Genomic DNA, 23,976 nt, shown 5'->3' with positions numbered 1-23,976 from the left:
AATGGCGGGAGCAGTCGGGGTGTTCGAGACTCCGAGTTGGATGTCATGGTTTCCTGAATCCTCGGTTGCTGTCCTAGTGATCACGTGACGTTATATATTTTCACCGATTGCTGGATTATGTAATAGATTTATTCAAACTTTTCTTGAACGTTTCGTTACTTGTACTGTCTTCGGATTCGGCACAGGTGGAGCACTTTAGGCACTTACAGGGATCATATAATCATGCGCGTATCTTCTGAGTGTTTATGAGCATATGATATGTCTTGTAACAGCAATGTCACCGAGCTCTCAGAAGTTGCCTGTGATAACCATTAAGGCGGAGATCGTGCTAGTCCGTTTTCACTGGGGCAGAAAGGGGGAGTGTTGCTTTCGGCACGTATGACAGGTCTCATTATCATTTCCACAGAATCTACACTCCTTCTAGCACCACCATGGCCGCAGAAATATCTGCGCACAAGACGACCGCCTTGAAGAATCCTTCAAACTATGCTTTGGCCTCTCATCGACTCCGTCGCACTCTACATACCTCCACCAAGCAACCGATCGTCTTGGTAGCATGCGGCTCCTTTAATCCTATCACATACCACCACCTCCGGATGTTTGAGATTGCGAAGGATTTCATTCGGCAGAATACCAATTTTGAGATTGTCGGTGGATATCTCAGCCCGGTCAGCGACGGGTACAAGAAAGCGGGTTTAGTCAGTGCACATGATCGGTAAGTACACTGCTATTGTTTCTTCCCATAATATATGTCGAGGCACCACAGCTGTGGTCTATCCTACTTAGAAGGACTGTATTTTTCCCTGAAGGGGTGCTCCAGTTCAAGTAGTCGGGCCGGATCAGATGATCGCGTTCGTTTCTGTGGACCATAACCGTGAGTCTCACGAGGTCTCACAGCGGACCTAAAGCCCAAGAAGGCACACTTCTCTACGAAGGCGCCCTGATACAGATTTATATATTTGTATCTCCGGTGTTCCGAGATTTCGGAAAGGCTAAAGTTTTATCCCCCAACTTGAAACTTCGAAGTCTTGGATTGTGTGACTATCTAACATTTCAATACTAATATATTCTGCATGAAACAGGGTTAAAATGTGCACGCTCGCCACAGAGCAGGAGTCGTCATGGCTAATGGTCGACTCTTGGGAAGCGTTGCAGAGTTATCAACGTACAGCTGTTGTACTTGATCACTTTGATTATGAAATTAACACGGTTGTTGGTGGCGTGTCCACTCGAGATGGTGAACACCGCGATGTTCAGATCATGCTCCTTGCTGGTTCAGACTTGATTAGCACCATGTCTGAGCCGGGCGTTTGGTCTCACGATGATGTGGGTATCTATTCAAAAATCACATGTGCGGCGGGCTGACGTACTGATTTCTAGCTCGATAATATTCTTGGACGCCATGGAACGTTTGTCATTGAGCGCACAGGGGCCGCACTGGATCAAGCGACTGACAACTTGGCGCGTTGGCGGAACAATATCTACCCTATCGCTCAGCTGGTCCAGAACGACGTTTCCTCGACGAAGGTACGGCTATTCTTTCGCAGGGGTCTTTCGGTACAGTATCTCCTCCCAGCGGCCGTCATCGACTACATAGAGCAGAACAACCTATATCCAGACGACGGACCGTGCATGGAGAAAGATAAGGGCAATGACAGGGAGAGTGGTAGTTCAGAAAGCAACAATGTCCGCGCTACCCAGTCAACATTGGGAACGGATACGACAAGGTTATCAACCAATTAGACATGTATAAAGAAACCTTAAGCGTGAGTAAAATTACTAGCTAAATGAACACCGCTACTGCTGTCAATGAAATGAGTCGCCACTAGTCTACGCTAGTCGATACTCTGCTTGAAGCCAAATCTATGCTAGTCAAGGGCCAAACCGGTGCGATCGCCGGGAAGGGGTCACGGACAAGAGGAGAAAAATGCTACTACCGTTCCTGTCCAGTGGGCGCTAAATCCCCCACAAGTATAGCTTCCTCGCTGTAACGTGGTGGCACTGGACTATTTCCTGACGTGTATACTTTTATTTCGGTGGTGAGGATGATGATCTGCGCAATGTCTGCAAATGGAAGAAAACAGGCGGGGCTCTGCCACCTCGAGATTCACGCGCCGAGTGCGCATTCCTCCATATCTGCTAAGCATACGTAAAAACTATATATCCAGTATGTTTGTGAAAGAATAATGCGGGCAATTGCTTCAAGGCCAGCTCAAACCATTAAAGTAGGTACTAGTGATATAAATTCCAATGCGGTTTATCCAGGTAACTTCGAGCAGCTGAATGAGAGTAAATGAAAGTACTTAAGTAATAGTTGTCATCGACCAACTGCGGTAACAATCAGCAGGCTGGAACCTCCCACTCTCCTTCCATCCCGACAGCTGGCAGGTTTCTCATGGTAACTCGCGGACGGTGTTTAGAGAAGTCGCTGCGAGTGCCATTCATAAACCCTGGTATATGTTCAAATGTGGCATCCGATGGATGGTGGCCAAACGCCGGTCCACTGCTGCCATATGGCAATCCTGAGTCGTGGACTCCTCCCAAAAAAGGATCCAAGTCAAAATCGCTAGTTAACGGCACGAAGGAAGATCCCGGTGTCGAAGATGCAGTAAATGTCAAAGCAGCTGAAAAGGCTGGGCCGTAGTTGTTTGGTGCTGACTCGAACCACATGGGCATTGAGGCTGGAGGTGCACGTTGGGGATCCCGGTTGATATGGTGTGATTGGGAAGGGTGGATCCGAACCTGAATTTTTCCGTCGTTGGATGGACTAGCATCAAAGGAAATTTCGAATCCCCCAAGAGCTTTGATGGCTTCAGCGTGGATCTCAACTTTGCGAGGGGACGAGGAACCAGCGCTCGAAGAAAGCTTTCCGACATCGCCAAAACCAAGGTTCATCACTGCTCCCCCGTCAGGATGCGGTGCCCATTCAAAATCGCTTGGGATGATGGAGCTGTAGTCGAAGTTGCACGAGGGGTGTAGAATCGAGGGATCCGTCAGGGGAATAAAGTATGTGGTGGGAAGCGATCTAGGGGACGTCAAAAGAAGGGACGGTAGCGTACATAGGAGAACCTGCTGTTGGGTCATTGGTTTCATAATTCTGATTTCAAAAGACAAGCTTGCCTACCATCAGGCCGAGACTTGCTCCGGACCTCTGGTGGGAGTGCATCGGCAGCGAGGCAGATGGTGAGACCGGAGTCAAAGCTTGATCGTAATTTTCTGTCTTCACGTGGACATCACTGGTTGACCTTCGTGAAAGTTCGGCCTTCAGCTCGCGCCCCCTTTTTTCAGATGCAGAAAGGCGACTGCGCAATTGTTCGACCTCCAAGAGCAATTCATCATAGGCGTGTCCTCTTTTGGCAGCAGTTTGAAGCCGCACATTATCTTCCTCCAGCTCCTTGACGCGGCTATATCAGCGAAGCGGGTATCATTTAGCACCCTATCATGTACCCAAGAATATTTAGGAACTTACATCTCCATAGCCTCGAATTCTTCCCGCTTCCGCTGCCGACTGAGGAAAGCAGCGGCACGGTTCTTAACCAGACGTGCTTCACGTTTGCTCAGCCCCGATACATCAGGCGGTACAAAGTCTTTTGTGGTGATACGCTCTCCGCCAGTTCGCGGTCTCTTCGAAGGGCCTGCGACAGGGAGGGAAGATAGCCCTTCCGTGTGCATGTGAGTGTCAAGGGAAATAGATGGCTGAGAGGACTTTGAGAGTGGAGGAGAGACGGATGGCGAAGGTGACGATAAATTCGGCACCTCAGGGAAGTCAAACACCTGGTGCGTCGGCAAGCACAATTGTTGCTCCTTCTGTCGCATAGAGTCAGGAGTTGTATTGGATATAGGTCCAGGAGAGTCGGTGATGTTTGAGCCGACAGAGGTAGGCGGGGACGGTGGTAAAGGGTAATAACTCCACCCAATAGTGTTCATTGCATTTCCAGGGTATGATGAGGGACACTGGTCCCAAGGTGCATTCGACGGCGAGATGGGGGTGATCAAAGCTACGTCGCTATCAGTTATTTGAGACATATGCGTAGAAATTGAATGGCGGGGCATGAGATGAGGGCTGGTGAACCAAATATTGTGATATTATAGAGGTGACAATGCAACAGAAACTGGGCCAACTTTTTGTATCACCCGGATTTATATCGCGCTCATAGGTAAGTAGTACGACCGTCAGGACCTTTCAATTACCCGACCAATCAACTCCAATCAAGTACTCATCTTGATTTGCAAATGTCGGCTCTCACATGTACTTGCGTTGATGTTCAATTCAGGACATAGATCTAGTAGCTAAGTCCGTTTCTGTACACGCGATTATCGCCGCCGTTCTTTGACCCTTGTATACGGGACAGGACAAACCTGAAAGTCGGCAAGTCTCGGTTCGCGGATGAAGACGGGGGGGTCAAGATCATGCACCGCTAGGGACCACACTCACATTGCCTCCGTCCGACTGTCGGGTCTAAAAAGGTTTCGAGAGAAACGAAAGTTGACAGAAGACTCGTTTCCTCCACGACGCTCCCGATCAGAGGCTTGGGAACTGTCCTTTTATTAAATTACGAGAACCGTCATGGGGGATCCCACGCGAGCATAACATGAGCAAAAGATCTGCTGTCTTCTTGCCTGACTGGAACGCACGGCGGTTAGCAATGTTCGATCTGCAAAATTGAGTAAAAAAAGAAATTTTGTATTTTGTATTAAACAGAGACAAACAGGAGGATAGTCACCGAGATCAGGGCGGCTCCGAGGGTCAAACACTAAGACCGCTACGCTTGTGAGGGAAAACTGGGAATCCTGCGTCCAGTGTTCACAGGTACGGAGTTAGTAGTAGTAGTTTGAGCCACTTGTCCTGCATTTTCCATCAGGTGAGATTCCAAAAGGACGGGAACTTCCCTAACCCCCTCGGAACTCCATCATGATTTCAAAGAAGTTACAGGCTGTTACAGGTCCCTGCAGAGTATGTACAGGCAAGTGGTAAATCATATCGCATCCGCGTCTTCCATGGAAGCGCGTACCTTACTATTTGATATCTTGTCGCCTACAGCCGCTGTTATACAGGGAGTACTGGTAGAACCCTTATCGATGCGCCTCGATGGCTGGTTTTGGAAGTCAAGCCCGCCTTGTCGCCTTATCGATGCGCCTGCTTGAAAATAAGGTTAAGCTACATTGTGCCATTCATTCATCCCATCATTGGTTTTGACAACAGTGCATGTCTTCATTCCCCCTCCCCAAGGCTGTCGTGACCGATCCCCCACAAATTACTAAAACAGTCCGTGTTCGCAAGAAAATCGGAACCTCATGTTCTGAACGGGCGATATGGATGCGGAGAGATTGTTTTTCAATAACAAATGAAGACATTAGAGTTCCTCGCAGTCCAGCAGCAATGGATGCAGACTACGTTTTCCAACTTCTTGGGACCAGGAGCTTCTCCAATCTTCCAGATTTGGTCACAGTCGTGCCGATCATTTTTTGCCGCAAAGGAGGTATCATAATCACTATGAGCTGGTCTGGATATGACATAGTAGCTCGCACTGGATTATAGCGCCCGCTTGTATCAACTGGTGTTCCTTCACACAGTTCACACCAGCGACTCCAGAGATCCTAATACATAGAGTGGCATACAAACTCTGCAACGGTGACCTTATTAATGGATACGAAAATCTGGTCTCGAGACCAACGACATATGTACATGTCACCAAGCCAGAAACTTTTGCAAAAACCTTTTGGCGAATTCAACATGCAGTTGAGCCTTGGCCGCGCGACTTCCGGCAGTCGTGATGCGATAATGCGGCTGCGATTGGTGGAGAGCTGTCCAAGCTTCTGGACGTAAATCGCTCCTTGAGTTACTGCATTACATACCATATATATACTATGTATGGCTGTGACCGCCGATACCGACGTCGAATGGAACAATATTAGAACAACTTCACGAGTCCAGGTTACAGGTAGCGATCGGTTGTGAGGACAAAATACAGATATGATCAAATTCCCTTCAAATTCGTAAACTCAACCAGTTCAATGGAAGTTTTCAGCTGCTTTCACCAAGACAAAAAGACAAACGGGTGCATGTGTGAGGTTTTTCGGCTCTTGACACGTCGGGGTTTGGAGCAGTCAGTGAGCAAATTGGTTCTCAATGTTTCAAGCTTGGCTCAAATAACAGAGAATACTTAACAGTTTCTGTTACTGGAGGTGATTTCAACATGTCGCCATAGACGGCCCTGGCAGCTCGACCCATGTAACAAATATAGATACCACGCGACTTAGAGGAGGTATTCCAAACTTTGACAACGAAAACTCCGCACAAAATTGACACGAAAAAAAAATGAAAGCAGACGTGAAAACAGGTGAAAACTTCTATCTGAATCCCCCCCCATCAAATAGGAACTTCAATAATTAATGCATTACCCACAGTCCTAGTAGCTGGTAACCTTCTTTCTGGAAACTCAATTTGAGCGCTCGCGTAGGCTCGCACTCATTTAGGATAATCACAGGCCAGTAAACGTGCTCGCTTGTAGGTCTTGCAGATCGAGTTGATCAGTACGCAATGAGCAAAAAATAGCATCGCTTGGCCTGATATCTGCTAAGTCCGTGTAGGGTCCGTAGTAGCCAAGCAGCCAAGTAAGTCTGAGAGGCCCACTGCCCACACACACAGCATCATGGTGTCATCTAATCCTGTGCGCAAGAAATTCGAGGCTTCCCACTTATTTCGTCCAACTAAAATATCCAATCTATGAACCTGTGGTGTGAAACGGAGCTCAGCGTAACTGTACAGATAGTGATCAGAAGCACTAAGCGAATTAGGCCGGTCGTGAGGCAAAGCGATGGAAGCGAAGACACAGGAAGGTTTTCACCAATTCGAAGAGCTGATTAAATTGAAAGTATGGGAGAACTGGAAGAACCTACGGGCCTCTCCGATTTCTGTGCAGCGAATCTGGGGTGTCGACTTGAATGGTGAATGTGTGCGAGCCTGGGGGATAATGATCAGTGTTACAATTACAAGACCGCATGTGATATGATATTGGTACTAGAATTTAGCGCACTTGATCTTGCCAAGCTCAAATCGGAGACTGTCATTTGGAATATCATTCAGGCGAAATTACATATATTGCATGACCACGGAAGCAACCATAAAGCATACGGAGAATGCTGGAAAATGGCGTCGAAATATAACCCCGATACAAAGAATTGTAGAGCAAGCAAGTGGGAAAATTGAAGACGGTCAGCCGGATCATGCATCCGCGTTCCTCAGCGTTGGGTGAATGTAAACTAGTCCAAGTACTTTGAATACATCACGTTCCGTTCTGGGATGGTACAATTTGGAATCATGACGTCGTGATCTATAGGGCAATGGAATCGGTCCAAACGCCAAGTCCATTGTTTTGGACTAGACTCACATTCCAGAGCTGTCAAATTTCATCCCCCTGATAATATACGTCAACCAGGACCCACGCGGAGAAGCGTGAATACTTGCTTTTGTTGCTTCGCCCATAACCGTAAGTCTCTTTCGAACATTGTCGACCCAGTCCTAAGATTGGCGCTTGTATCACTTGCTAAAGTATTCAGGTCTAGTGCTTACCATCCGACTACTGCAGTCCAAAATACTTCCGGTGCAGCAAAAATCAGATCCACACGTCGGTGAACTCTCCGTCGCGATGAATCATGACGCCATACGAACACAGTTAGAGCCTTCTCTAAGGAGTCCCAGTGATGAGTGCGCAACGCGTTGTGTTTGTGAAATCCCGAAAGATCTATATAATAGTCAAATCCGACAACCATTGCGGCCATGCTAGAGGCATACGCATGACATGCGTGACAAAACCTGTAATTGGTTGGTATGACCACCTAGTATCTCCATTGCAGATCTCTGACCTTGTTCATGCAGTCGTTGCACAAGCTTTTTACATAGACCCTTCACTTTCTGAGACCCTAAGTTCCAATCTGTATGGGTGATGACTATGTCAACATCGTTACTTTGTGGCTTTCCTCGGCGGTAACTAAAATGACACGCCCATGGAAGAGCAACACGATTAATATCGACTACTGGCTTGGGAAAACAAAGTAAACACACCCTCCAGCGATCACGCTTTTGCATCCTTTCTGGATGTGGCTGAGTTCTCGCATGATGGTCCGATTGATTTCTTCTACTTCTTCACGTGGAATGCTATAAAGGCACAAATGTCAATGAATTCCCGTCCGTGAGATGCATACTTAGAGTAGCACGATGTCTCCGTCCGAAGGGACGAATCAAAAAAATGCTCACGTCTGACTCAAGTCGTGTCGTAGAGCCAGCCCGATATTAATCGACTGTTCCACCGCAGCCTCTGTATTTGCGCTTGCTGCAGCATCAAGGAGCGACATCGTCTCCTCGTCAGACACGCCTGGTTTAACTTCATAATATCGTTCAAGTTCCTCAAGCGTGCGGAGACCAAGGTCGTAAAGACGGCGAGCAGTGTGGGGTCCGATGCCATGTATTGTGGTGAAAGCAGAAAGTGACTGAAACCGCGGATCTGCTAACATTTTCTCTACATCTGCATCAGCGCCAAGTGATAGAATGAGGGGAAAGCACGGACGCGCTTCGGTTATCCGGCCCGTCTTTAGAAATTCCTCAATCTAACATGTGTGAATAATGAAAAGTGAACGGTGAGGATGCCGACAGTACCATTGAGAGGATCTTCTCTCCCAAGAACGGTAGCTTGCGGAGATCTTGGATATTGTGCTCCGTTATGACATGCGGGGTAAGCTGCGTGTTGCATCCAGCTCGTTATACATTGAACGGGGTTGCAGTTACGGACCCTTGATGACCTGGGCACGGTGGGTTCAGAATATAATACAACACCATGGAAATAGGTTGAACTGACAGAAATAGCCCTTGAGTAGCTGAGCATACTTCTTTCTTCTCCTTCAATGTTCCTGCCACGTCGAATGATATCAATTTCTTTGACCAGACTTTGATTGGGACAGACAAGTGGCGACGGTCGTAGGCAGCTGTATTTCGCATTGTGCAACAATAACTCCACTTCAGTAGCATCTATGAGTTCATCTTGTTCTGTTTGCCAAGAACTTTCCCTCTCTGCCCCAGAGCGAGAGTAGAATGAACTTCCAGATGAGGTGTCTTGATTTCGCGAAGTTTCGTCTTCCAAGTCACGAATCGCAACATAACTGCCGTATGGAAGGAGCCGACCGGACTTTACAGAATCTTGAAGCCATTGTGGTGTTACGATGGCCTTCATTTTCTGTGAATGGTATGGAACAAGTACTCTGTGCAAATGACAAAGTGCGACCGCATACCGCAATTCTCCAGTTAATGTGCCTTTCCAGTCGTTGCCTCATGACAGTCGCGGTGACAATGACGTCCGCCTTCTCAACATCGCCAGTGAGTTCAATTGGGTTGGGTTCGCTGATGACGCTTGGGTCTTGATGACTCTTGTTAACACACTCAATTTTATAGTTCTCGACTAGCATGGCAAGCTCAGACATCATTTCTGGATGGATTTTGGCCCGTAAGATGTACACCAGAACGGCTTTGTCCTTCTCGATATTCCATGGCGAACTGGGTCGTTTGGAAGATCCATTGTGAGAAGAAATGGATTCGGAGTCATCACTCGGATGTGAGCTCAGTGGTCGCTTGAAAGGCATCTGCAAAGATTGTTACAATCAGCTGCACGCAACGGACACAATTAATGTTTCACTTCGCGCAAATCTGTGCGAATGCGAAGAGATGTGAAAATGACAATTGGAAGGAGTTTTCCTGCGCCCTACCGGCTTAATCGTAGATTTGAGTTTTCCGACTCGGGCAAGCTCGGGCACTGTCAAAAAAGGAAATCCTCCATTTAGGCCTGGAGTGATCAAACGTTAACGCTCAGCCTCAAAAAATCATTCAAATGGTGACCTTCTGGTGTTCCTAGCTAAACAATAATATTCCAGATCTTAGACCCCGAAGCTTTGTTGTTAAAAGTCTTGTAAGAGCGAAAGACCTGTAGTGAGCATTAGAAACATTAATCACAGATACAACTAACTCCCCACAACCACATTACAGAATACAAGCGCCCCTCTTTCCCTTCGCGATGCGATGGTTGCAATGCAGCGCCAAAAGCGGATCCGGGTGCCAATATACCCAACACGTTCAACCCTATTCAACTGTGCCAGTTGATTGGAAACCTTGGCGGAGCCGAGTTACTGTCTCTTCGAAGCATCATAATTCGTCGGTCGTTCAAACTTGAACGACGGAGGAGCCAGATTTGTTTTGCTTGCGAGTCAGCAGTTTGAATATTTCACTCGCATGATGTAGAAAGGTACAGTCGTTGACCTTCGATTGTCTGTTTCGGATGGTCATTAACGACATGTTCCCCAGCAACAGCCATTACATTACGGAGGAAAAGAAGCCACTTGGCACTGGTAGATATATGGTCTGAGGCTGAGGCTTCGAAAATTCTGCTGCGGTTTGATTTGGTCAGTTCGCTGGGCGGTTCAGTCCAGGATCTCGAACGTGTAAACGAATAGGCTTCCGTATATATGACGCGTGCGGTGCTCTCAAGTCTCGTGGTTCGAACGTGAACCAGACAAGCGAAAGTTAATCAGTCTTGATGCACGACTAACAGATACTATAGCTAACTTCTTGACCGGTAGGACACGTTTTACAATCAACATATAATATGTCCGGAGGAATCTGGCGCGAATTTGAAAGCAGTCGAGAAACAAATAGGCTCTCTAAACATGAGCCCGTCATGCCTGTGGGAGGGCGCTGCTTGTTCAAAGCCGCTATCCGCGGTGCGTAACCCTTACGGTCCTGGTCCAGAACGAAGAAGAAAGTCACCTGTTGTCCCGATGCGGTCCTCCGAGGAAAAGCCCACGATGGGCTTTTCCTCGTATGACTGACTGTATCTGGACGAAAAGTGAGGGGCTAGCCACCGGGAGGTTGTACTGACCATGTCTGAATGCCATCAGGTGAGATTGACGCGTTGATCAGACAGGACCTCCTCCGTTATGTCCAGTACCCCTATAAACACCGGCCAACATGTGCACTACCCGTGCGCTCTCGTGCAGCCACCTGTCAAAGGGCTCGCACATCCGCACCCATATCACGTCCGCAGTAAATCTAGCACCCTCGCACATCAGAACGACCTTAGTTGTATCGCTATTGGGCACCGGCATTCTTGGTAAACTCCAGGAACATCAGGTGCAGTCCTTCCTGCTATTTTCACAGTTGCAAATTTCATCAAAGTTCGATGCCCATGCCGTGAACGTGGCAAACGTGCATAGAAAGCCTGCCGCTTGAACCTTCACAGCATTCACCGTTCGGACCGTCGCTCCGGGAATGGCCGCGGCGGTACTAGTACTACTCGAGACGAACCAGCACAATCTGCAGAGAAACTCAACCACGTGAGGTTTGGTCAGAAGGCACACATTGTTTCAAACTTTCGCGTACAGCCGTTAATAACACCCGATCCACCGGAGTTCGAACTGGCCACGCGCCCCACGGCCCTTGATCCATTCCCGAGTGATTTAGACTCTTTCGTTCTTTCATAATCTTCGCACTCCTGACAAGTCCCCGATAAGTATGTGATTGTTCTGATTTCCCACTGTCGCTTATGTAGATCATCCTTTCCTATTCCCCACCGCTTGGAATACAGTTGCCTTTTCAGCCTTATGTCTCCATGACAAAATTAAAGTGCAATTACATAAATTTGTGTGCGCTGAGAGAAAAAAAAATTAAAATGCGTCCTGGAGCTCCGTAAGGAAATATAACTATGAATCTGAACGCCAGGACCCAAGTCGTTTACGAGTGAGAACAGGCGGGGCCAGTGTGGTGCTAGTGTGATGCCAACGACCGTATCACTAGTCTGTCGTCAGCTTTAATCCCACCAAGTTGGCGTCGTCCTCGTTTGTTTGGAAGGCATGAGCGAGTGCGGTATGATCGTCGTCCCACATTTTCGCCGGAATGTGAGACCTAAGCTGTGCGGATGAACGGAACTGAAGCGGCGTGAGATAGATGACTTCCCGCCTGACGCTCGGGTTGACCCCGCCGATGCGGCGACAGGTGAAATTAAGTGCACTAACAACTGCGAGTGTCAAAAAAATGGAAAGGTCGATCCGCGACGCTTTGAATCCACCACAGTACGCAAGGCCAAACTTTGGCTTGCATACTACATAGTCTATGATTGGTAAATTGTCAATGATAGGCTCATCCATCTGATGGATGTTTCTAAGGTAGATACCATGCAGTCTTTCGTTAAAATTTCAAGCCATGTAAAGATCGACTTGGTGATGATGTTCCGACAGATAAGAAAATAGGAACATGTATTTTTCACAAGGAATGCATCGATGGAACTAATTAGCAAAAGCTTGAATGCTAGTCATTGCCTTTCCGAGGATGAGACCGTGGATATCCTGAATGAAAAGAGGGATTGGGTTGTCAGCTCAGGAGATCGTGGAAAATATGGTGTTGAAGACGAACGTATGTCCCTGGAAGGCGAACACGTCAGCGATTGCCCCGAGTGGCGACGAGCAAGGCACGTACCTTCGTAAGTATTCACAACTTGTAAATTTGCAACATGTCTACCAACATGGTACCTTTAAACATCGCCTTAGCACATGCATGACGATCGCATAATACCATAGACATACTCATCCGATGATGCATTTCCTCCAAGAATATCCAAAACGACTCGGGAGTGCTGGAGGGCCTTTCCACAATTATTACGCTTTACCATACTGACCATTTCGGGGGCCAGCTTGCCAGCGTCCTTCAGTCTGCCAACCTGAAGACTGGCCTGCAAGCCAAGAGCTGCTTCAGTTTGTGCGTCTACAAGTTTCTTCTGGACGAGTTGGAAAGATGCCAGCGGTCGCTTAAACTGCTTGCGCTCAAGTGCATACGTGAGAGTTTTTTGGATACAATCCTCGAGAGCCCCCATTACACCCCATGAAATACCATACCGGGCACTATTCAGACAGGAGAAAGGTGCGCTAAGGCCTTGTCCGTGGGGGAGCAAGGCATCATGGCCTACTCTAACAGAGTCCATGAAGATCGAACCGGTTAACGACGCCCGAAGTGCAATCTTGTTCTTGATGGGTGGTGCTTCCAAACCTTTCAAACCCTGCCAGTTGTGTGGGAGTGAAACAGATGAGTAGAACAAGAAACGCGGAGCTTGCCTTCTCGAGAACGAATCCTCGGACCTTGCTATCCCATTTGCAGCGAGCCCAGACGACAAAAATGTCACTGTTTCGCCAGCAAATCAGTGAAAATCATGGAACTTGAACAACGGAACCTACGCGACAGGTGCATTTGATATCCAAGTCTTGCTTCCATTAAGAACAAAGCCACCATCAATTTCTTCAGCAGTTGTCTCCATGCCAGCTGGGTCGGAACCATGATTCGCTTCAGTCAGTCCCTGTTTACATTGTTACTGTGAATTCAAAATCTCATGTACTGTGATTTCATACAAAACAGCCAACGATTTCTCCCTTGGCTGTATAGTATAAGCGCCAGTTCTTAATCACAGTTAGAAGTCCTACCTAACCGAGGGATATACCTCTCCTTTTGCGCTTCAGTACCAAACTCGTTGATAGGGTGCATAACAAGCGATGATTGGACTGATGCTGTCGACCGGTAGCCAGAATCGACGCTAGCATGTGCATGAGTAAGTTAACGATGAAACGAAGCCGCGGTACAAACCGCTCAATTTCTCTAGCAATGAGGCCATAAGCTACATTGCTCGTTCCAGCGCAGCCATAGCCTTGAATCGTCGGTCCAAGCAATCCCAGTTTACCCATTTCAGGGAGAATATCATGATTGAATTCTGCACGCCATGATGAGGTAAAGAATAGGGGACAAACAGCACGCCTTACTTTCCGTCCGCCAGCCTTCCAGCACACGGGGAGCGAGATTCTCCTAACATACCGATCATCACACGGCGTTCTGAATGTAGATAAGGCGGACTTGCCTGGCAGTACTCCCGAGCAGTATCACTGTGTCAGTATAAGCTTGACGTCCGCCGAAGATGCAACAGCTAAGACATACCGTATGGCAATTTCCTCTTCCGTCAGTAGAGATTCCAAGTTCAACGGATCCTGACAAACAGTAGTCTAAGATGACCTGGTCATTACTGACTGCGAATTGGGCTTACTTCATGATTATATTTCACATATCCTGATGCTACCGGGCCGATATGAGTTCCCAACCACAATCCAAAAAAATATTCTTGAACCACTAACCTGCGCGACTCCCGTTGTGTGTAAACGGCGTCCTATAAAGATATCCTAGTCGCCGAACGGAACCCGTACGCGCAGAGAGTATGGTAGCCATCCTTGATATTCTTTCTACAATTCTCGATACTTATGTTCAATGGCAGAGATGCGGGAAACGGTCCGCCGTCTGAACTCGAGTTTGATCAGAAAGCTCTTAAAAAAGACGTGCGGGATGAGTTGTGGGGAAGTGACAAACCGGAACGGAGCTACACGAACTGCCGGCTGCCGCCGTTCAGTAATGGGCAAGAACAAGTCACCGACTTCACGAAAGTGGGGGACAAACGCCCAGGCACCTGATGAGTGCGCCTGCCAGTGAAACATTGATTTCCCTTTTCTGACAAGGATCGGGTCCTCGTGATCATTCCGTTGCATTATGTATTGCAGTCATATTGTCTGTTGTAAGTCGCCGTCGCTTTTTTTGTTCGTTGTTTCCCCAAATCTCTCGCAACCATGCCGCTGTTTTTGCGAAGCGCACTTGTTGACTATTCACCCAAAATATTAACATGAAATACCCTCATACCCAGTTTTCTATGATTTCTTCAATGTATTACATAATACCCAATGTATCACTGCGATATTTGTCACGGCAACCACTTTCTGTGCGTGGTAACAGCGGACCCTCGCAATTCCGAACGCATTGGGCTTGAGTTGCCAAATCTGCCTTCCGCGGATGGCAGTTTATCGCAGCTTATTTCGTTCTGCACGCTCAAAAAAAAAACTGTTATCGAGTAGGGTTTATCTCTATCGCTATCGAGAGTGCTTTGCCCCTCGGCCGAGCGCGGTTCTTTCGGACACGGTGTAGCCACATTAAATGTTGATCCTGTCCGGTTTGCTCATACGCCTTGTGCCATGCGGATAACCCAGCGCCTTGGATGTCACCAATCCTCTGCACGCGTCAAGAAAGACATGGAGCAGTGACTGACAGAGTGCACGTAAATAGGAAATGTGGAATGGGCCGGTCAAACGTATGAGATACTACCTGTAACTTGGGGCGACCTAGATGGCTTGCAAACACAAAAGGCGTCAGGCGGACTAAAGCCAAGGAGATTTTACATGAACAGGACAGGCTGGATCGCGTTGACCAGAAGGCCGTTTCCGTGTATGTCTGAAGGGGCTTGGGAGAAGCTGGAGTCTAGGTTGCTGTAAGGGTGCTGAACATGACTCTGAATGCCGGTCGGGTACCAGGAACGAGTAGAGATATGTATTGCACAAATCGTGGAACGTTGTGTACAAGCCATCAGGAGAAGGAATCAAATAAAGCAATTGACTGGCCAAGGGAGTCAGACTGGCAGCTCAGCCGCCGCTACGATTTGACAACACAAAAGCTCTGTATTGCCAAGTGTCGATCAGAACCACTTCCCAACCAAGTTCCACAACTTTTCCTTCGCGGGGGAGGCCTGGCTCTCGCTCATTGGTTTGTCCCTTGCCTTTAGTATGACTTCAGACTCAAAGCCATCCGTCGCATCGCCTGGCAATTCTACATCAACTTTAGAATCCTTCATAAAGGCCTCGACACTCTCCCTTAGTGTCTCCGGATTTGGATTTTCGAGGTCAGCAGATTCGGTTTCTCTGGCACGTAGCGCAACCTGCTGTAGGACCCGTTCGCGAGCTTGGATCCGAGCCTGTTCGAGCAAACGTTCTTTGCGCGAAATCTTAGGCGTTGAAGGCTGCAAAGTCTTGGGCATTGTGCGCTTTTTGAGAGTGATGGCGTCAGGAGGTGGCAGAGCCGGTTTTGTTGGTTGTGGCGCCGATAGTGGTACCCAGGATTCCACCTCGCGTCTAGTCCTCCTTCGACTCCTCTGAGACAACATCGTTGATGTCGATGAATCACTAGGTGATTCTGAATCCGCTGACACGTCTGTTTGAATATCTGCTTGCACTTCCGTGGCTGCAGCCTTCATCTGTGCAAACGAAGGGTCGGGTCGCTTCAAGGATTTGACTCCACTTGTTCAGCGCAATGCGCATTTGCTCGTGGTCTGGAGTGGGCGGCGGTTCTTCGGATGGCGAAGTGAAGGGGGATGACGTATAAAGAGGCTTCAGAGGATAGAAGCCTCCCCACTCATAGAAGCTGTGTCCTATTGCAATCTTTTTACCCTTCGTGATGTTTAATGGAGTGTTGTCTCCAGTTGAAACGTAAGTCACTTGCTGTCCACGTCGTGAGCACACAGCGTTGTTGCAAGACGAGAAAGAGTAAGAGCATACACACCAGCTCGCTGAACATTGAGTTCGATCAATCTCGGCTGTGTTGAAGAGCCTTCGGCAGAGTATGTTGGGGGACTGGAAGAATTTACATCCTTCACGTCAAATAGACCTTGAAGGTGTTCAAGCCCCGGGCCCCCTTCAGGAATAGTAGGATCTTGCGTTGCAGCCGGGACATTCATGATGATACCCTTCTCTGGAATAAGGCTCATTGAGTCTTCAGACTGAAATGCAGCCCAACACAACATCTGGTACTCGGAGTTCACTTCTCCATCCTAATGATGCTTGAGCAAATAAATTGTGAAAACCACTCTACTGCACATACCCGTATAAACCGGTATTCACGTATCCGCCCAAATTTGCGCTCCACCCCACGAACAACAGCAAACGCGTCAACCATCCCGCCTGCGAGCGTTCTGGACATGCGGATACAAACTGTACGCCGGGCGGGGCCGACAGTGTCTTTCTCATCCTCGTCGTGAAGTTCGAATCGCCTTGACCACGGAGGAGTCACTGTAGCTACGTGTTTGCCTTCTTTGACAGCATCAACGGTCGCATACGCTCTCCGCTGAAATGCATGGTGGCTAGTCTGTCGCCCAGCTTTCAGAGCAAACATTCCAAGGTCGGATTGCACAGCCACTCAATGCAACAAGTAAAATAAAGAAATAGGATTATCTAAGGTTACGGCTGTATCTCCTACTCCAATTTTTTTTATGTAGGACAACATCTACACATGCTCTAGTCTCGACTTTGAGAGGACGGGGTCATCTAAATACACTTTTTCGCCGTCCTCCATCGGTTGTATATCTTTTGCATAGCACGCACTGGCGTTGGTAAATGCGAACGTCATTAGTACGCTCTACATGAGTTGTTCTATTTGGGTGCCGGATCAATATTGGATTTCCGTTGGATCTTTCTCCGAAGTTCTCTCAGGCCTCATGGACAAGTGTAGAACTGAGGAATATCGTTGCACAGGTGGGTATCATACCAAAACTTTTTCATGATGATTCCGCTTGCCGCCCCAGTCGTAGCTATGAGCTTTGACGAACGGCAGAGCATATAGCCAAACATTGCACCACTGATTCTATTGTTGCCAATTTCTTTACACCAATTTGACGCTTACGGCTTATCTCACAGGGTTACATTTACCATGATATCTTGATGATAACATATGGACTCATTGCACCGCGGGGTCGGAACTGCAGGCTGCTGTAGTGAGGAACGGAAACCGAGAATTCAATTAAGCGTTTCCTGTGCCGTAGCTGTTGGTTCTCGGATCTCAACAACGGAGGTACATCTGCTTCCTGTTCTTTTTTCACGCAGTCTTTTCTCATGTTCATTTAGCGTGTCTTTGTTCTACGAATGGTCATGGCTGTTGACCGGTTGACTCTCAATGCTGAGGGCGCCTCTGTTTATCCCAAAAATTCGGACAATTTGTCAATGAACTGAAATTTGTTCTATGATTCAGGTCTGTTCAAGGGCAACAAGGTCGTGTGCAGTGCGCTCACCCTGAAGCTTCTATGCCCGTTTTCATGTCAACCAAAAGATTTCCTCGCCTTGGCAAGCACGTGGTGGCCACGAGGGACACAAGCCATTTTGCAACAAATGGCGTCTGCAAAATTGCGCGAAATTGGCGACTTGCCAGTCTCCCCTATCAGGCGGATTGATCGAAGCATACGGTCCTTCCTTCGTGCAGCCTGACTTTGAGAATCGATCAACTTGTCTGATTCTTGCACTGTATTAGACTGGGATTGCATCGTCGCTCCTTAATTCTCACTTGATTATCAGTGACTCTCAGTTGGCTCTCATATACCTCAAATTAACCATCTCCACGTGTTTATAGGTAACATCAAAGATATTTTGCTTTCACACCAGCATGATTCATTTTTAAAACTCAACACATGCCTGACGACCTCGGTTTCAAAGCTTGTGCCGTCCCTGTCAATTTTGACGCACCTCACTACGTCGTCTCATGTTTCCCTGCGTTCCCAGCTTCACTCAAAACTTTCAGCGGATTATACTTCGATCCCCTCTCTAGTACACCCTCTTTGATTTTCTGTATGCATTTTCTGGTACACAATTACCTTTGTTCTGCATCCAGATTACTACCACTCGTATTATATGGGAGCATTATTTTGACTCCGAGACCCTGTTGCGCATTATTGTGCTACCCCTTCAGCTTCAGTACTCGCCAACATTATTCTCTTTTTCGATAACAGAGACTTGACACTTTTGACGGCACTTTCCCTGGCACCAACAAGTCTTCTCACTTTCGTAATGTCTAGATCCCTCTGCACGACTGTGTAATCGGGCTGTCTGCTTCTCCTTTCTTTTGCATTATCGAGCTCGTCTGAGGCAGTTCGGGCCGAGGTGCTTCCGCTCGTCGCCAATTCAGCATTTTGAGTCAGGTCGTTTAACTCTTGCCGCAGGCTTGCCAACATATCGTCGAGCCTTGTAAGCGTTGAAATGCATTCTTCCATTTCTTCGACTCGTTTGAATGTACGACACACTTCACTGGCGCAGGTCTCGATGTGAGTGAATCGAGCTGGTCCTAGAAGGGTTCCGCCGAACCTGTGAGTGAACGATCAGTAAACGTACAACTTGATTCCCCCTAACTGTCCTCCATAGAATAGACACAGCTGAAACTCACCATCGACTAACGATAACAACAGCATCAAGTACACCCTCATGTTGCATGACCCTCGACACTTTGCTCCCAGCCCATTGTTCCCCATCGTCATCATATCCCGTTTTAACCTCGAAGTCATCAGGACCCCCGAGCCCTGACTTGCCATTTTTCAGCACCATGCATCTCCAGGCAGATATCTCAGTAGGCTTTCTTCCCGGCGTGAACGACGTTTCGGTGATGGGAGATGGCAGCTTTAGCTTCTTCAGGTGTGCTAGCGCGATACACGCTGCCCACGAACGCAGACCCACGGTCACGAATCTCCTGTGAGGTAGCCAAACATTTGGGAGCAGGGCGGTCGACATTCACATATGAATACAGGTTAGACATGCAGCAGGTTCAAGGTGACGGCGACGTCAAATGAACAAGCGAGTAGGTTTGCTCGATTATTAGTACTAGTACAGTTGGTACTAGCAGTTAGAAAGTTCGCGTACACAAGCTGTATGTAAGATAATGCAACAAGTACAGCAAATAAAATGCCAGTCACTATTCGGCGGGCTCCTCCCACCCTCATGTATATATGCAGTAAGGCTGTCTGCCCAAGCAACCTTGGTACTTGTGTTATCCTAGTCCGAGTCCGAATGATATATGCGTAATCAAGATAAAAGTGAGGTGACAGATAACGACGACGTGAAAGATTGAAAAAAAGGCAGAGTAAGCCTAGTCGTAGCGCACATTATATTGAAGGAATGATGGTACTGGCGTGAGATAATTCCTGAAAGCTTTGGTAGATCACCCTCGGTAGGCACCTCGTCCAGACATATTTTGTGATGGGTCGACTGAGTAGGTCGAGGTTGGACGATGGGGATATGGGCGATGTAGCGGTGCTTCCCTGTAACCTTCTGTGGGACTCCGGTACATCCCGGGATGAGGAGGATATTGCATTTGAGGCGGCGTTGCCATTGGTGCAGGCGACCCATATCTAGATGGCGGGGTCATCCGATCTGGAGAGTCGTACCCATGGAGTGGAGACGGCGGCGGTTGCTGCCGGGCATCGAAGTATCCATATGATTGATGATCTGTCAGAAGCGGTAACTGATCCACGCTCTGGTTCATGCGTGCTAGCTCTATATCGTTCAGAGATTGCGATGGACCCTGAGCAAGGTAACGGTCGAAAGGGGGAGGCGCGGGTGATGCACGACCTCCACTGATTGAACCCGCATATTGATGTGTCTTCTGATGGTAAAGCGAAGCATTGTCGCCGCTTCCAGTATTGCCCAAGATCGCAGTCGATGTGATGGACCGTTGATCCCAGTCCAGTTCGCCTCGATCGCGCCGGTAAAAAGCAGGGTCATACTCCAAATCGCGCTAAATTAGAATATTTAGTATTTCGTTTTGAGAGAAAGACAACACATATTTACCTGTTCGATAGCGGCAATCGTCAAGCCACCCTCGATGACTTGAGCGTCCAATTTCTGACCACCATATTCATCCAGCTTGGCCTTGTCACTGCCAATCTTCCCCTTATAGATGTCCCGAAGGAATGGCATCATCCGTGCATGAAGCATCGGAGTAAACAAATCTGCGTGAAGCGCAGGGTGACCGAAGCGCTTCTCCAACCCTTTGCCAGAAATATCTGACCTCGAGGAGTGCACCTTTGCTTCACGAAGCTCAGTCTCCGAAGGCATGTAGTACACGAAATTCTTGTAGAAAGTTCGGTCAAGCTGAAACTTGAACATGATGATGAATAAGATTGGGGGGACGGTAGTGAGCCACATGAAGGACTTGAAGCCGTATTGGAGGCCGATGGCTGCAATAGAGTAAGTCGGCAGCCGCGGACTCTGATGGTGAAAATGACTTACTCAGGGCCATCAACAGTTGCATGAGAATCACAGAGATGAGCAACCGGTTAACAATCATGTTCCAGAGTCGCTGCACCAGGGTTAGCAACTGGAATAACAAGTTGAAAACGAATAACTCACTCCTCCCGACTCAACCTTCGTTACGAAGACGAACATAAGTTGATACTTGTACACCCATGAACCTATCCAAAACACAATAGCACCAGCAAGTGCGACCAAGGGCGCTAGAGGAGCAAAGACTAGGGCAACGGTGGCCATGAAGAGCTGCGAAACGTGAATGGGCGTCAGATCAGATCATCGAACTTAACTCACGATATTCGCGCTATTGGTGAAGGTATCGGCATCAAGAAGGAGATGTCGGAATGAGGTACGTACTAGTAAATAGCATACTCGAACTCTGGCGGTTGTGTCCACTCTCTGATATCACGGGGTGTGCGACCAAAGACACTGAGATCTGGTGTCAGCGCATGTGAGACGGATAATAATAACGATAAACAAACCGGGTCTTGAACGACGTCCAGAGAAGATTCAGGATCTGTGCCAGATCGAAGATAAACAAGAAGCCACGGAGTCTGAAATCATGATGACATGCGTAAGTATATCTGCATGTGAAGCACATATGCACAAGCTTACGGAAAGTATGTCAACCAGTACGACGACTGATTGATATACGTTTGGTTGATCGTACTCGGCAAGGCTATAAAAATTGAATATAACTCGTAATGTATAACGGGGTGACCTACTATACAGGTTGTTGATAATGTCCTGGAAACTGGTGTGTTGGCCGATCTCCGTTACAACCTGTTCGGCAGCAACTACAAGATGAGTATCAGCATTCTAGAACGAATGATAGCAAGAATAATTTCTGACTGAATCCAACGCCAATGAGAGTGAAGATAATCAGCTGGGAGATAACAAGGAAAGCAAAGTAGCGTGCAACGACAGCACGGTCAAGTCTGCCATAAATCTTTCAGAACCAGGTGACGATAAACAACCAGCGACAAAATGAGCTTACCGGCTTTGAGTAAGGGCACCTTGAAATTTACTTAACCAACGCATGACGATGGGGAGGAAAAAACCGAAAAGCGCCGAAATGGTGGGGGGCGCGACACCAGAAACAAAAGCAAATGATCCTGGAGATGCAATCGCCCACTGCGAGAGGAAACCCACGTAGGCAGATATCTGTAGAGAAATATTTCAATTGACCGAATACTAAACAAAACGCAAGAATCGTACCGAGCTCAAGTTTGCCAGAATGGAGATGATAAACAAGGGGATTGTGTTGAAGAAACAAACTAGCACCAAGAACAAAGAACCGATGACTTTATTGCCGATGAGCTCGGAAGTTGACTTGTTGAAATTCACCCATATCTGCGGAATATTCAGTAAATATTTAGGGATCAGTGTTTAAATATCGTACAATGTCTTTAGGGTTCGGCGCAAGAGCGATGTCGGTACCTTTCGGGTGCTTCTTTCGAAGCAAGGTAGCGACAATGTGAGCATACGGAACCGCCGCCATAGATGCAAAACCGTAGTTTTCTGCTTTGCGGGTATCAATCTGCTGACGATAATCCTCGATTGCTTGTTCCGTGCGTTTCAGCTTTGCGCTAGTTATCGTTAGCAATATCGCAACAAATAAAGCACGGGTACATACGTATAGAAGTCTATGGCATCCTTTTTAGTTCCACCCATGCCCATGAATCCACCTATCCGGATTGTGGGCCGCTCTTTCGCTATTTTGCCGCCCTTGAGGTATGTCACGAGAACCTGCTCGAGTTCGCGAACGGCAGTGTTATGATATTCAATAAGCTCGGGTAGCCGTCCGACTTTACGACCAATGTGCACCGAGGTAGTAGGGTATGGAACTTGGACGCTTTCGAAGATGGCGCGGATGCCCTCGTCAGATTGGTATTTCTTGGGTACACGCATGACCGCAAGTGTCCGCGCATAGAAGGATTGCATATATTCAGGAGAGCGAAACCATTGCTGCCGGAGACGAAGCATCTCTTTCCAGTGCCGCCATACGAAAAACATGACGAGCGCTGAGATCACGTACGAGACCACGACATGTGCAAAGAGGAAAGAACCCTTCACATCCCGAATAGTCAACATGGAAAGGACATTCCGGTCCGCCGAAGAGACGTTCTTGAGGTTGTAGGATACATTGATAGGGATAAGAATGGCGCAGCATATAAAAGCGATAGCCGAGTAAAGTGATCGGGTCATGCGAGTGAATCTGAGAAAGGTGACGGCATCCAATCCAAGCTTGTCAACAAGCTCGGGTTCCTTCGTGTGTATGAGAGGTGGTAGCCATCCCAAAAGGGAGTCAGATATCCGCGGCGGCTCCTTGTCACCGACGTGATACTTGACCTTGGGTTCGTAGATGACCTGTACGACATGTACGTAGGCTATAGTTATGTGGTGTGGTGAAGAGGCATACCTTGTTCTTAGGTCGCAATACGTTGAATGCCACAATCGTAACGACCTGGAAGGAGTGAGCAGGATTCTAAGAGAAAGCCTATATATACAACTTACGGAAATTATTGACATCAGAGCTACCTGAGAGCCTACTGCAGCCGGCGTGATCGTCCTGGAGGCATTTTGGTTGATAATTTCGCCGATGTCGGCCATGGTAGAGAGAGTGGAAAGAGTTTAGCAACTCAGCTATCGAGAAAGAACGTCAAGGGTCGGTCAGTTCAGGAGTGGAGACTAGGTAGTAACGCTAGATAGATGCCGGTGTGGATGCTATTGTTCCGGATGAACCTTTTTTGAGACAAAACACAAGGATTGGTTGCTCCGCTTGTTGTTTTTGCTGCAAACGCCTGTGGCTCGTGGTGGTATCGTGTAACGAGTTTGAAGCAGACGTGACTTGTAAAAACAACGGTTCCTTGTACCTCCTTGCAACGTTTGGTCTGGTCAAAGTTACGGCAGACCACATTCCCCTTTGGGATTCAGCAAAAATAACGCTTGACCGCCGTCTGTCACATTCACAGGCCTTGACCAGCTGTTCTATATCTGAGGTACTTAAATTCTTGAGGAATAGATGCG

At 47.8% G+C, this 23,976-nt stretch overlaps 7 protein-coding genes across 7 annotated transcripts; 1 reads left to right on the top strand and 6 right to left on the bottom strand.

Annotated features, from left to right (window-relative positions):
• The first annotated feature begins 137 nt into the window (after nucleotides 1-137).
• Nucleotides 138-1,822, top strand: DFJ58DRAFT_788529 (uncharacterized protein). The gene is made up of 3 exons (XM_041390156.1): nucleotides 138-715; nucleotides 1,083-1,326; nucleotides 1,381-1,822. Exons 1-3 carry the CDS (start codon nucleotides 432-434, stop codon nucleotides 1,741-1,743), a joined length of 891 nt encoding a protein of 296 aa, XP_041243908.1. The 5' UTR covers nucleotides 138-431; the 3' UTR covers nucleotides 1,744-1,822.
• Nucleotides 1,823-2,094: 272 nt separating this feature from the next.
• DFJ58DRAFT_684071 (uncharacterized protein) lies at nucleotides 2,095-4,138 on the bottom strand. The gene is made up of 3 exons (XM_041383269.1): nucleotides 3,470-4,138; nucleotides 3,125-3,404; nucleotides 2,095-3,072 (listed from the first exon to the last, which is right to left on the bottom strand). Exons 1-3 carry the CDS (start codon nucleotides 4,051-4,053, stop codon nucleotides 2,341-2,343), a joined length of 1,596 nt encoding a protein of 531 aa, XP_041243907.1. The 5' UTR covers nucleotides 4,054-4,138; the 3' UTR covers nucleotides 2,095-2,340.
• A 2,928-nt stretch (nucleotides 4,139-7,066) lies between these two features.
• Nucleotides 7,067-9,308, bottom strand: DFJ58DRAFT_788517 (uncharacterized protein). Its single transcript, XM_041390155.1, has 12 exons — nucleotides 9,286-9,308; nucleotides 8,856-9,230; nucleotides 8,657-8,737; nucleotides 8,568-8,607; nucleotides 8,258-8,519; nucleotides 8,066-8,158; nucleotides 7,867-7,991; nucleotides 7,796-7,816; nucleotides 7,574-7,745; nucleotides 7,469-7,522; nucleotides 7,392-7,418; nucleotides 7,067-7,334 (listed from the first exon to the last, which is right to left on the bottom strand). Exons 2-12 carry the CDS (start codon nucleotides 9,225-9,227, stop codon nucleotides 7,226-7,228), a joined length of 1,356 nt encoding a protein of 451 aa, XP_041243906.1. The 5' UTR covers nucleotides 9,228-9,230; nucleotides 9,286-9,308; the 3' UTR covers nucleotides 7,067-7,225.
• A 2,796-nt stretch (nucleotides 9,309-12,104) lies between these two features.
• On the bottom strand, nucleotides 12,105-14,553 carry DFJ58DRAFT_788491 (acyl-CoA dehydrogenase/oxidase). Its single transcript, XM_041390154.1, has 13 exons — nucleotides 14,209-14,553; nucleotides 14,121-14,149; nucleotides 14,015-14,064; nucleotides 13,938-13,962; nucleotides 13,843-13,885; nucleotides 13,670-13,793; nucleotides 13,510-13,619; nucleotides 13,438-13,463; nucleotides 13,267-13,385; nucleotides 13,147-13,213; nucleotides 12,622-13,091; nucleotides 12,515-12,567; nucleotides 12,105-12,459 (listed from the first exon to the last, which is right to left on the bottom strand). Exons 1-13 carry the CDS (start codon nucleotides 14,297-14,299, stop codon nucleotides 12,410-12,412), a joined length of 1,257 nt encoding a protein of 418 aa, XP_041243905.1. The 5' UTR covers nucleotides 14,300-14,553; the 3' UTR covers nucleotides 12,105-12,409.
• A 696-nt stretch (nucleotides 14,554-15,249) lies between these two features.
• On the bottom strand, nucleotides 15,250-17,081 carry DFJ58DRAFT_788489 (uncharacterized protein). Its single transcript, XM_041390153.1, has 4 exons — nucleotides 16,766-17,081; nucleotides 16,448-16,715; nucleotides 16,182-16,382; nucleotides 15,250-16,129 (listed from the first exon to the last, which is right to left on the bottom strand). The coding sequence occupies exons 1-4, from the start codon at nucleotides 17,054-17,056 to the stop codon at nucleotides 15,588-15,590; spliced, it is 1,302 nt and encodes a 433-aa protein (XP_041243904.1). The 5' UTR covers nucleotides 17,057-17,081; the 3' UTR covers nucleotides 15,250-15,587.
• A 1,518-nt stretch (nucleotides 17,082-18,599) lies between these two features.
• On the bottom strand, nucleotides 18,600-19,456 carry DFJ58DRAFT_841440 (uncharacterized protein; the record flags this gene model as incomplete). The annotated part of the gene is made up of 3 exons (XM_041392711.1): nucleotides 18,600-19,011; nucleotides 19,091-19,355; nucleotides 19,378-19,456. The coding sequence occupies 3 exons, from the start codon at nucleotides 19,454-19,456 to the stop codon at nucleotides 18,600-18,602; spliced, it is 756 nt and encodes a 251-aa protein (XP_041243903.1).
• A 188-nt stretch (nucleotides 19,457-19,644) lies between these two features.
• Nucleotides 19,645-23,898, bottom strand: DFJ58DRAFT_383945 (uncharacterized protein). The gene is made up of 16 exons (XM_041380134.1): nucleotides 23,464-23,898; nucleotides 23,369-23,413; nucleotides 22,583-23,316; nucleotides 22,349-22,535; nucleotides 22,165-22,299; nucleotides 21,944-22,110; nucleotides 21,799-21,884; nucleotides 21,672-21,743; nucleotides 21,562-21,625; nucleotides 21,429-21,500; nucleotides 21,304-21,375; nucleotides 21,241-21,250; nucleotides 21,049-21,192; nucleotides 20,929-20,998; nucleotides 20,488-20,876; nucleotides 19,645-20,434 (listed from the first exon to the last, which is right to left on the bottom strand). Exons 1-16 carry the CDS (start codon nucleotides 23,557-23,559, stop codon nucleotides 19,859-19,861), a joined length of 2,919 nt encoding a protein of 972 aa, XP_041243902.1. The 5' UTR covers nucleotides 23,560-23,898; the 3' UTR covers nucleotides 19,645-19,858.
• Between the last annotated feature and the right edge of the window lie 78 nt (nucleotides 23,899-23,976).

This window comes from Suillus subalutaceus (assembly GCF_016647625.1).
Source record: "Suillus subalutaceus strain FC151 chromosome Unknown DFJ58scaffold_53, whole genome shotgun sequence".
NCBI classification, from domain to species: Eukaryota; Fungi; Basidiomycota; class Agaricomycetes; order Boletales; family Suillaceae; genus Suillus; species Suillus subalutaceus.
The sequence above is the reverse complement of the archived record's forward strand: the minus strand, read 5'-3'. Positions and strand labels throughout refer to the sequence as shown.